General features: G+C 44.0%; 1 protein-coding gene across 1 annotated transcript in view; it reads left to right on the forward strand.

Moving 5' to 3' along the window:
• ZYX (zyxin) overlaps positions 1-10,917 on the forward strand; it is a 51,474-nt gene extending 40,557 nt beyond the window's left edge. Inside the window, exons 6-9 of the mRNA XM_040361677.1 lie at positions 1,106-1,275; positions 8,019-8,197; positions 8,884-9,004; positions 9,847-10,917. Coding sequence (XP_040217611.1) covers positions 1,106-1,275; positions 8,019-8,197; positions 8,884-9,004; positions 9,847-9,957 — 581 coding nt within the window. The 3' untranslated portion in view covers positions 9,958-10,917. The remainder of the gene's footprint in view (positions 1-1,105; positions 1,276-8,018; positions 8,198-8,883; positions 9,005-9,846) is intronic.
• Positions 10,918-12,242: the final 1,325 nt, after the last annotated feature.

Genomic DNA, 12,242 nt, shown 5'->3' on the forward strand with positions numbered 1-12,242 from the left:
GGTATACTGGATAGGATAGACTTGGCAACCTCTCAACATACAAATGGCCCAACCTTGGAGGAAAAATTCTACAGGTCAAGACTTGACAGTCTACCTACTGATTAGGGGAAAGGGACAGTGAGGTGTGCTTTTTGGACATTGAGGACAACTAGTTAACAAGAGGCGTGAAATAGGCCATCTATGTCTAATTGAATCAACTATTGCTGAACAGGAATGTGGGGCTGTGACCCCATCTGTCTTCAACATATACCTACTCTTCTAACATCTCTACTTCGGCAGCAATTCAAACCTTCAACCATGTAAATCGAACGATTAACACCTATGCAGACTCCCTTTCCCTAAAATGGGTTTATGCCAATAAAATATGGTGGTTTCACACCTCCCATCCTGTTCTTGGACAATAATATGTGCCTTTCCATGGTGATTAGATTGATGTATTTGCTACCTGTGAGTATATAAATGTTGGAGAATGTTCCTGACTTGCTAGAACTGAAGAATTGGCTTGGGGAAGCTACAAAACGTCTTCAATGTTAGACAGCGACGGCCACCCCATGAGGTGTACCCTAATCCATATGCCTGACCTCTAATCTACATGCATATTCACTAATGTCTTCCTGCTTCACCTCCCAGGCCAATCAGGAAGCAGGTTCTGAGACCCGATTGGCCAGGGAGCCAATTGGGTCTCGGGACCCACTTCCTGTTCGGCCAGGAAGAGAAGCAACTGCCCTGGCTCTTCCCTCAGCAACCTGGAGCGGGGAGCAGCAGTAACAACCTCTTTAGGCTTCCAGAAGCCCTATCACGGATCCAGCACCCCCTTCTCATCGGCCTCCTAGGGTAAGGCCACTGATCGCCTCCTTCCCATCCATCTCCCGCACGCTTGTGGGGATAGTGCGAGTGAGGGGGTCAGGTTTGTTTGGCTACCACCATAAAAAATAAAGAGCACCAGCTGCCACGGTACAGATCAAGTCCAGTTGAATGTTGTGACTGACTAATTTTTGATGTTTGATGGGAATATACTATATGATAATAGTGGATTATATTAAAAAGGGACATTTAGGGACTGCTTGTTGACTGTCAATTGATTGTTATCCTCTCCTCTTCTCAGATCTCTGCGGATTCTGCGGTAAGGGTCTTTCTCGGACAGAGACGGTGGTGCGAGCCGGAGAACACCTATACCATGTACATTGCTTCACATGCTCCAAGTGTGAGCAGCAGCTCCAAGGTCAGCAGTACTACGAGAACAAGGGACGTCCACTCTGCGAGGACTGCTACCAGGTAAGTGCATCAGTTGCCACCGGGATATTGAATGCCAGAAGAAGGGTTTTTTCTAAACAAATTCAATGTGTAAATACAGCTTTGCAGAAATCAGCCAGTGAAAGCAATTGGTTAACTACTAATGCTATCCAATAAACAATATACTGTAACTGTGCTGAGGTCATTGTTTAAATTAAATTAATTAAATTCAAATTCACTGCAGCAAGAATGCACATGGCACCTCACAGGGTCATCGAGAGGATACTTTCTGTGTAATTTCTTCTGTCTACTTCCTATATTACCAATATTACATTACTATATTATATTACCAATCATTTTCTTATTGCTTGATCGAGCCCTAACAGTTCACATGTATGGAGTAAAATAATGAGTGCCAAGATGTGGTTATATGTCCAAATATGACATTTTATATGTCAAATAAATGGCTTTATTAACCACTTAACCCCCGGACCATATTGCTAGTCAAAGACCAGGTCACTTTTTGCGATTCGGCACTGCGTCGCTTTTAACTGACAATTGCACGGTCGTGCGACGTGGCTCCCAAACAAAATTGGCGTTCTTTTTTTCCCACAAATAGAGCTTTCTTTTGGTGGTATTTGATCACCTCTGCGGTTTTTAGTTTTTGCGCTATAAACAAAAATAGAGCAACAATTTTGAAAAAAAAATTAATATTGTTTACTTTTTGCTATAATAAATATCCCCCAAAAATATATAAAAAATATATTTTTTCCTCAGTTTAGGCCGATACGTATTCGTCTACATATTTTTCGAAAAAGCGTTTATTGATTGGTTTGCGCAAAAGTTATATAGCCAGATTCAAGTAGATCGGCGTATCTTTAAGCGGGCGTAGCGCAGCTCATTTGCGCTACGCCGATGTAAAATAGAGAGGCAAGGCCAGTATTCACAAAGCACTTGGGGCCAGATTCAGGTAGAATTGTGGCGGCGTAACGTATCGTAGATACGTTACACCGCTGCAAGTTTTCATCGCAAGTGCCTGATTCACAAAGCACTTGCGATGAAAACTACGTCGGCGACCTCCGGCGCAAGGCGGGCCAATTCAAATGGGCGTGTGCCATTTAAATTAGGCGCGCTCCCGCGCCGGACCTACTGCGCATGCTCAGTTTCGCAATTCCCGTCGTGCTTTGCACGCCGTGATGTCATTTTTTCGAACGGCGACGCGCGTAGCGTACTTCCGTATTCCCGGACGTGTTACACAAACGACGTTAAATTTTAAATTTCGACGCGGGAACGACCGCCATACATTAAACAGCAATACGTTTGCTGAGTAAAGTTAGGGCAGGTCAAACGACGACTAACTTTGCGACGGAAAACTAGACTAACAGCGACGTAGCGAACGCGAAAATCTGTCGGGAATCGTTGTAACTCCTAATTTGCATACCCGACGCTGGTTTACAACGCGAACTCCCCCCAGCGGCGGCCGTGGTACTGCATCCTAAGATCCGACAGTGTAAAACAATTACACCTGTCGGATCTTATGGATATCTATGCGTAACTGATTCTATGAATCAGTTTCATAGATAGAAACAGAGATACGATGGCGTATCAGGAGATACGCCGTCGTATCTCTTTGGTGAATCTGGCCCTTGCTCCCTAAGTTACGTCGGCGTAGCGAAAATGGCTCAGCGTAACCCTGCCTAATTCAAATTAGGCAGGTAGTGGGCGTGCTACATGTAAAGTAACCGTGACCCCATGTAAATGAGGGCCGTTGGTACGGCGCATGCACGCACATGCTCAGAATCACGTCGCAAATACTCAATGCTCATGTAACCTACGCCCAGCCCCATTCACGTACGCTTACGCAAACGACGTAAAATACGACGGCTGTTCCGTCGTCCATACCTTGCATGGGCTGCGCCATCTTTTTGGTGGTTTATCTTTACGCCGCCGTATGTCTTACGTAAACGGCGTAGCTTACTGCGACGGGCATACGTACGTTTGTGAATCAGCGTATCTTGCTCATTTACATATTCGGCGCGTAAATCCATGTACACGCCCCTAGCGGCTAGCGTAAATATGCAGCCAAGATACGACGGCGTAGGAGACTTACGTCGGTCGTATCTTGGCCAAATTCAGGCGTATCTGGTTTCCAGAATACGCCTAAAGATACGACGGCGCTCATTCGGACTTATGACGGTGTATCTACTGATACGCCGTCGTAAGTCTCTCTGAATCTGGCTAATAGCGTTTACAAAATAGGGGATAGTTTTATGGCATTTTTTATGGCGCCCCTATTGGCTGCTCGGCGAGGTGACGTTATAGCTACGTGCTCTCGCCCAGCAGAGCCGACCTGCTGTATAACTGCGGCGGCTGGTCGGCAAGCAGTTAAGAGATGACTTCCAACACATTTTGGGGGTTGTGAACTTATAGCCCCGATGAAAATGTATGCAGTAAAACCTTGGATTGCGAGTATAATTAGTTCCAGAAAGATGCTTGTAATTCAAAGCACTTGTATATCAAAGCAAATTTCCCCATAAGAAATAATGGAAACGCAAATAATTCGTTCCACAACTATTTATTCATAAGTCCTTCAGTTTATAGTCCATATAAACAGATTATAGCAACGTGACCAAGTTGTGTAACCATAAAATGTCCATCCACAAATGGAAGCCTCCACAAGGGGATTAGAAGACAAATCCAGCAGGAGCTACAGAGTATAAAAGAGAAGAGAGACGTTTCTATATGTGTAGCAATAAGTTGCTAAATGTTTTACCTTCATTAAATGTAACCATATTGCTACACTTAGAGGCTCCTCTCTTCTCTTTTATACTCGGTTGTGACATGACGCTACTTGTATATCAAGACATCGCTTGTATATCAAGTAAAAATGTATTTAAACATTTTGCTTGTCTTGCAAAACGCTCTCAAACCAAGTTACTCTCAAACCAAGGTTTTACTGTATATGCTTAACCCCACAACTGTGTTGACTGGAAAGCATTGGTAGCTCACTGATTGCTTGAACCTCTAGCTGCCCATGTAACGCATATGTGCGGTTGCAAAGAGGGTAAGAGTTAACGTGCCATGCCACTGCCACTGACTGTTCTGTCAAAGACAGCTCTCGGTCTCTGTTAATGATCGTTAGCCAGCGGGATCGGCTCCCGATCATGTGAACACTGTGATGTCACAGTGGTCACGTGATCGGCCGATTTCCCCCCAATTATTACCTGCTATCGGCTTCTTGCAATCCTCTGTACAGTAGAGCTCAGAACGGGGAAGGGCGTGACTCGTAGTGAATCGGGTTTTCTAAAAAAAAAATAGATTTTGTACACTATTTAATAAGTATTATTGTTCATTGCGCTACTGTGATTGTGTAGATTGGCACTACTTTTTGGTTAAATTTTTTATTTATTTTTAACCACTTCCCGACGGCCGCATGTATATGTACGTCCACAATATGGCACGTACAGGCAAATGGGCGTACATGTACGTCCTTGCCTTTCCGCGGGTCGGGGGTCCGATCGGGACCCCCCCCCCCCCCGCTACATGCGGCGGTCGGGTTCCCTCGGGGAGCGATCCGGGACGACGGCGCGGCTATTTGTTTATAGCCGCTCCGTCGCGATCGCTCCCCGGAGCTGAAGAACGGGGAGAGCCGTATGTAAACACGGCTTTCCCGTGCTTCACTGTGGCGGTGTATCGATCGGGTGATCCCTTTTATAAGGGAGACTCGATCGATGACGTCAGTCCTACAGCCACACCCCCCTACAGTTGTAAACACACACTAGGTGTACCCTAACTCCTACAGCGCCCCCTGTGGTTAACTCCCAAACTGCAACTGTCATTTTCACAATAAACAATGCAATTTAAATGCATTTTTTGCTGTGAAAATGACAATGGTCCCAAAAATGTGTCAAAATTGTCCGAAGTGTCTGCCATAATGTCACAGTCATGAAAAAAATCGCTGATCGCCGCCATTAGTAGTAAAAAAAAAAAAAAAATTATAAAAATGCAATAAAACTATCCCCTATTTTGTAAACGCTATAAATTTTGCGCAAACCAGATAAACGCTTATTGCAATTTTTTTTTTTACTAAAAATAGGTCGAAGAATACGTATCGGCCTAAACTGAGGGAAAAAAAAAAATTATATATGTTTTTGGGGGATATTTATTATAACAAAAAGTAAAAAATATTGCATTTTTTTCAAAATTGTCGCTTTATTTTTGTTTATAGCGCAAAACATAAAAACCGCAGAGGTGATCAAATACCACGAAAAGAAAGCTCTATTTGTGGGGAAAAAAGGACGCCAATTTTGTTTGGGAGCCACGTCGCACGACCGCGCAATTGTCTGTTAAAGCGACGCAGTGCCGAATCGCAAAACCTGGCCTGGGCATTAAGCTGCCTAAAGGTCCGGGGCTTAAGTGGTTAAAGGTAGCAGCACATTTATTTTTAGTTAATTAGCGCAGTACTTATATGAGAATATATTGAATGAATAAACAACATATCATCTGAGATTTAACTTGTCGCAAATTCCGTACTTGACCTGCCGTGAATCTCAGGTGCAAGTCAGCCATCCTCCTGTGCAGAGGAGAGATTTCAGTCATTTTCCTCTGTAATTCATCCCCAGTTCAGCCTGTTCACTCTCGCTAATTGCCTGATTCTAAGTAGATTATTTTTAAATTAAAAAATAAAAAATTTCCAGTCCTCATCCTCTTCAGAAATATTCCATCGTCAGCGCTGTGAGCCGGACCGTGATGATGAAACGCTTATCTCACCCTCTAAGTGGATTATATTAGAGAGCGTTAGCGAGGCGAGATCACAGGGAGCCATTATATTACATCTCCCAGTGTTACAGTGTAGACGCTCTTTGTGAACCGTTGTGGTGTTCAGATCTGGGCCATTGTGAGGATTGGACGCCCTGCCGAGCGCTGTTTACCTGCCGAAAAGATTTATTTCAAAGGCGATTGTTTATCGTATGTTAGCAGAGTTCTATTTTGGGGTTATTTTTAGGTCATTTTTTTTGGGGGGGGGGGGGTACATCTCTACAATAAATTCACATCCCCATGTTTTATCCCTCTTTTTAAAGTGCAACTCTAGGAATTTTATTTTTATCTCTTTAAAGTGGAGGTTTACCCGGAAATCTTAATTTTTAACATTAGATTGATGCTCATTTTGTGAAGGGGAATCGGGTAGTTTTTTTAAAATCGAAGCTGCACTTACCGTTTTAGAGAGCGATCTTCTCCGCCGCTTCCGGGTATGGGCTGCGGGACTGGGCGTTCCTATATTGATTGACAGTCTTCCGACAGGCTTCCGACGGTCGCATCCATCGCGTCACGATTTTCCGAAAGTAGCCGAACGTCGTTGCGCATGCGCCGTATAGAGCCGCACCGGCGTTCGGCTTCTCGTGACGCGATGGATGCGACCGTCGGAAGCCTGTCGGAAGGCTGTCAATCAAAATAGGAACGCCCAGTCCCGAAGACCATACCCGGAAGCGGTGGAGAAGATCGCTCTCTAAAACGGTAAGTACAGCTTCGATTTTAAAAAAAACTAGCCGATTCCCCGATTTTTTTTTAGGGTGAACTCCCGCTTTAATTGAGCCAATAGCCCCCCTAATAGAGCCACTCTTCATTTACATTCTTAAAGTGGACTTCCCCCCCCCAAAACTGCCTCCAATTGGAGTATGTGTGTGGGTGTGTGTAATTAATATATATACCTCTGTGTGTGTGTGTGTGTGTGTGTGTGTGTGTGTGTGTGTGTATATATATATATATATATATATATATATATATATATATATATATATATATATATATATTTTCCTGCCAGTTGTGGCTGAAATGTTAGTTGGTCTACCTGACCATGGTTTGGTTTCAACAGAACCCCTCATTTTCCACGTCTTGATTAGAGTTTTAACACTGCTGATTGGCATATTCAATTCCTTCTTGCCTGAGCAAGAAATGATGTTGCGCATGCATGTGAAGATGTGCTGAAGGGCTCTGTCTAGCCCATGGGACACAGCAGGGACCTTTCTCTCATCTGCGCATGCTCGGCCTTCCCTCCACACGCCTGCAATGGTGGTGCACTTACGGAGGCCCAGGACCTCCTTCTTGTCTGCGCAGGGGGGTGCAGGCATTCAACATAACTAGAAAGGGGGTCAGGTGTGAAGATTTTTCTCGCGGCTCTGCTCTGCAAGAGAATGAAGAATCCAGGAATGTGCAGCTGGAAGGTATGTCTAAAAGTCTCTTTTGCAGGATATTTTGTAATTTAATTAATAAAAAAAAAAGTGACCATTAAAATGTATCCACGAAAATAACATACTTTATTGGTATCGAATTCTCTTTGCTTCAGGCTGAATACAATAATGCTAAGCACCCTGCACTATAGCCAAGTGGTTTGGTTTTTAAGAGCTCCATCTAGTGGCCATCTCTGTGCTAGTCCTTGTGCTTACTGAATGACAAGTGAGAGCCAATCAGTTACAGGAAAAAGTTGCATAAAATGGGAATAACCCTTAGTTGCCTAAAAAGGACAGGTATTGAAGAAATGTTTTTTATTGTGAACTTCAAACTTAGCTTTTAGATCATGATGCATTCTTTAGATAGATACATATACTGTATGTATGTAAGATGTACCACTATATATTTTCATTTATTATATTTTTTATTTCAAGATGATTTTTTTATAAGCTGAATGTTACTGGGTAGTGATATGTTGTCACCGTTTTAATTAAGAATAATGTAATAAAATATAATTAGCTGCAATAAGGTTGTAATAATGCTGAACATGATTTTAGGACACATTGGAATGTTGCGCAGTGTGCCAAAAGAGGATTACTGAACGTTTGCTGAAGGCCATGGGCAAGGCCTACCACCCAGAATGCTTCACCTGTGCCGTGTGCCACCGTCCTCTGCAGGGCGAGCCTTTTATAGTGGACCAGAACAACCTGCCACATTGCGTTGCAGATTATCACCGGTAAGCTTAGTCTTTTCATGGCGGACATGGACGTCCTCATTCCTATAGATCAGTGATTGTCAAAATTTTTGATACCAGGGCCCAGTAAATTTTTCCATTCCCCAATGAAAAAAATGAAGTTGATGCTCATGTAAAAAAAATATGGGAATACAAAACATGTATTGAAATGCTGTTGGAGGGATGGAGGTTTTGAAGTGGATTAGGCAACTGTGCAGCTGACTTGGTGGCAATGTGGGGGATGAGGTTTCTGGAGGCACGATAGAGGGCTGCAGGCTCTAAAGCAGGCTGGGGGCACTGTGGGAGGCTGTGTAGCACTAGAGGCTGAGACCTCTTATGCCTCGTACACACGGAAGTCCGACAGAAAGAAAGAGAACAGGTTCTCTATCTAAGGTTCGTCGGACTTCCGACAAAAAAAGTCAGATGGAGGCTACACACGGCCGGACTTTTCGAGGAAAAAAAAGCCTGTCTGACTTTTTTTCTACGAGGCATTAGGAGGCCTAGGGAAGTGTGAGCCCCATTTGGAGGCTGGGGGCACTATGGGAGCTGAGAGGTTAAGGGATATGCAGCTGTCTTGAGGCTCAGGAGAAGGGAGTCCGCAGCTTCTTGGAGACACCAGTCTGGTGGTTGTCAACCACTGCTCTAGAGCTTTTTCCATTTATAATCCTTGCAATGTGTTTATTTTGTAGGCGATATGCCCCTCGCTGTTCAGTTTGTGGGGATCCGATTGCCCCTGAGCCTGGCCGAGATGAGACGGTGCGGGTTGTGGCTCTGGAGAAGAACTTCCATATGATGTGTTACAAGTGTGAGGTGAGATTGTTTAACTTTTCTATTACCATCTTTAAACTCGGAAAGTTATTTCAAGGGTTTCTCTGTGTTGAAAAACTTGAGAGGCTGCACTTTACCATATTAGTGGAACATTTTTAATTTTGGTAAAAGAACTTTTGGTTACATTTTTTTTTGAAGAAGAAGAAGAAGACGACTACCAAAGAAACCTAACAACATGTTTTGAAAACGTCCAATAAAGGGCTTACATGCCCAACATTTTTATAGTTGTTAGCTGGTCCTTCCCATGACCCTGTTCTTGTTATGCCTTGGGCAATTGGTTTGGCCTCACCCTAAAGCTGGCAGTACATTAGAAGGATATTGTTCGAAAAAAATTTGTCTTAAAAACTCTTGTTTAATTTTCAAGATAAAGTTGGCCATGTACTGCGAATTTCGTCTGGTTCGAAATGTTGGATTTTTTTTCCATCTTGCTCATCATCATTGTGGTCAAAAACATATGTTGATACGATCCCTACCAACATATGTTTTTGACCACAATGATGATGAGCGGGATGGAAATTTTTCCCCAAGTGAACACATTTTCCAACATTTCGAACCAGATAAAATTTGCAGTACATGACCAACTTTATCTTTGCCCAAAGTATGAGAATAGATCTCATAGTCAACATGCATACACAATATGATCTTGGCTTCTTTCTGATGGAAATTCTAATGTTTTTGGGTACATTTTATTAGATTAAAAAAAGTTTATTCTTTTGACTCGTAAAAAGAAAATTTACAAAAAAAAATACACATAAATTACCATGCCTTGTCCAATGTACTTGTAAAAAAAAATCCTCAATTTCCCCCCCTTTTCTTTCTTCCAGGAATGTAATTGCTCTCTCTCTGTCGATGCTGATGACTCTGGCTGTTTCCCATTGGATGGCCATGTTTTGTGCAAGAAGTGCCACATAGTGCGTGCACGTGCTGTTCACTGATGCCAGCCTCGCAGCCACCTCCTACTACAAGTACTAGCCTTGTCCACCAAAGACTCTTGGACCTTCTTCCTGGCCACACCCGTCCATGCTGCTGCTTCTACTGTAGTTCAGTGTTATGGATATTAACCAGTTTACAGCTTCTGCCGAAACTGATAGTTAACTGCTGGTCAGCCGTCACTTAGCTGCTAACCACTAGTTAGTAAATCTTTGCTTTTAGCCTGCCAGAAAGAAAAAAAAAAAAAATGTTGTCTATGTCTTGGTTCTAACATATTCTCTATATCATTTTTTTCCCCCTGTGTTTCTGAACTTTTTTTCATCTCATGATTTGAGTGAGACTATCAATGGACAGGTTTTTGTTTTTAACCTGCAATTTCTTTTAGTTTATCCTAATTTTGTTTTTGTATTTTACTCCTACGTTTTTTAGAAGGCCTCTTGAGACCATTGAATTGCAATGTGCTCTTCCTTTAATTCTTTAGATTCCAAACTTATTTTTTTGTTTTCACAAGTTAATTTCTCACTAACCCATTTATATGTGTTACTGATTGTTTGCACATGATTTTTATAACCAAAATTTGATTTGATGTGACAAAAAGAAGTACAATATCTGTTCTGCCAAAACAGATTCTCATGATTAATGGTTCCAAGCCAATGAAAGTGTACAGAGACTGTAATATGGAACAAAAAACACCCTCTGAAATACTTTGAAATGTGTCAAAACTTCAGAAGTATATAGGACCATATTTTTTTAATAGTGACCTTTTTTTTTCCTTTTTTACGATAAACTATCATACTTAAAAATAAAAAAATAAAAAACATGAAAAGGAACTGTGGCTTGCTCATTTAAGTCTTCACTTTAGTATTCTTTTGTAGGCTCTGTTGTAAGGGATTGATTATGGTTTATTGATAAGAGAAAAATGGATGATTGCTGGAAGTGAATATTAAGTAGACTCATTTTAAAAATTATAATGTTCAACACTGCACTGATGGAATTATGGATGATGGGTCTCTGGGTGCTCCAGGTAATGGGGCTCTGGGAGCACCAGGTAATGGGGCTCTGGGAGCGCCAGGTAATGGGTCTCTGGGAGCGCCAGGTAATGGGTCTCTGGGAGCTCCAGGTAATGGGTCTCTGGGTGCTCCAGGTAATGGGGTTCTGGGTGCTCCAGGTAATGGGGCTCTGGGTGCGCCAGGGAATGGGTCTCTGGGAGCGCCAGGTAATGGGTCTCTGGGAGCTCCAGGTATTGGGTCTCTGGGTGCTCCAGGTAATGGGGTTCTGGGTGCTCCAGGTATTGGGTCTCTGGGTGCTCCAGGTATTGGGTCTCTGGGTGCTCCAGGTAATGGGGCTCTGGGAGCTCCAGGTAATGGGGCTCTGGGAGCTCCAGGTAATGGGGCTCTGGGAGCTCCAGGTAATGGGGCTCTGGGAGCTCCAGGTAATGGGGCTCTGGGAGCGCCAGGTAATGGGGCTCTGGGAGCGCCAGGTAATGGGGCTCTGGGAGCGCCAGGTAATGGGGCTCTGGGAGCGCCAGGTAATGGGTCTCTGGGAGCGCCAGGTCATGGGCCTCTGGGAGCGCCAGGTCATGGGTCTCTGGGAGCGCCAGGTCATGGGTCTCTGGGAGCGCCAGGTCATGGGTCTCTGGGAGCGCCAGGTCATGGGTCTTTGGGAGCGCCAGGTCATGGGTCTCTGGGAGCGCCAGGTCATGGGTCTCTGGGAGCGCCAGGTAATGGGTCTCTGGGAGCGCCAGGTAATGGGTCTCTGGGAGCGCCAGGTAATGGGTCTCTGGGAGCGCCAGGTAATGGGTCTCTGGGAGCGCCAGGTAATGGGTCTCTGGGAGCGCCAGGTAATGGGTCTCTGGGAGCGCCAGGTAATGGGGTTCTGGGATCTCTTTGTGATATGGCTCTTTGAACTCTGGGTGATGAGGCACAAAGATCTCTGGACGATGGGGCTCCGGGATCTCTGGGTGACAGAACTTTGTAAACTTCAGGTTTTGGGGCTCTGGGATTTCTGGGTGCTGAGTGAGTGAGTGAGAAACTTGTAAAGCGCAACACATGCGAACTGAATCGCCTCCGGGTGCTGTTTCCATTTAATGAGTAAGGAAACCCCTTGACCTCAGAAGAGATGGGTTTTAATCTTTCTCCTGAAGGCCAAGTGGTCTGACTCTAGTCGTATGTTAATTGGTAGCGCATTCCACAGCCGAGGCCCCTGGACTGCAAATCTTCGATCTCCTTTGGACTTGTATCTGGTTTTGGGTAATTTGGGTGCTGGGGTTGTGTGATCTCCAGATGATGGG

This window comes from Rana temporaria, chromosome 8 (genome assembly GCF_905171775.1).
Source record: "Rana temporaria chromosome 8, aRanTem1.1, whole genome shotgun sequence".
NCBI lineage: Eukaryota > Metazoa > Chordata > Amphibia > Anura > Ranidae > Rana > Rana temporaria.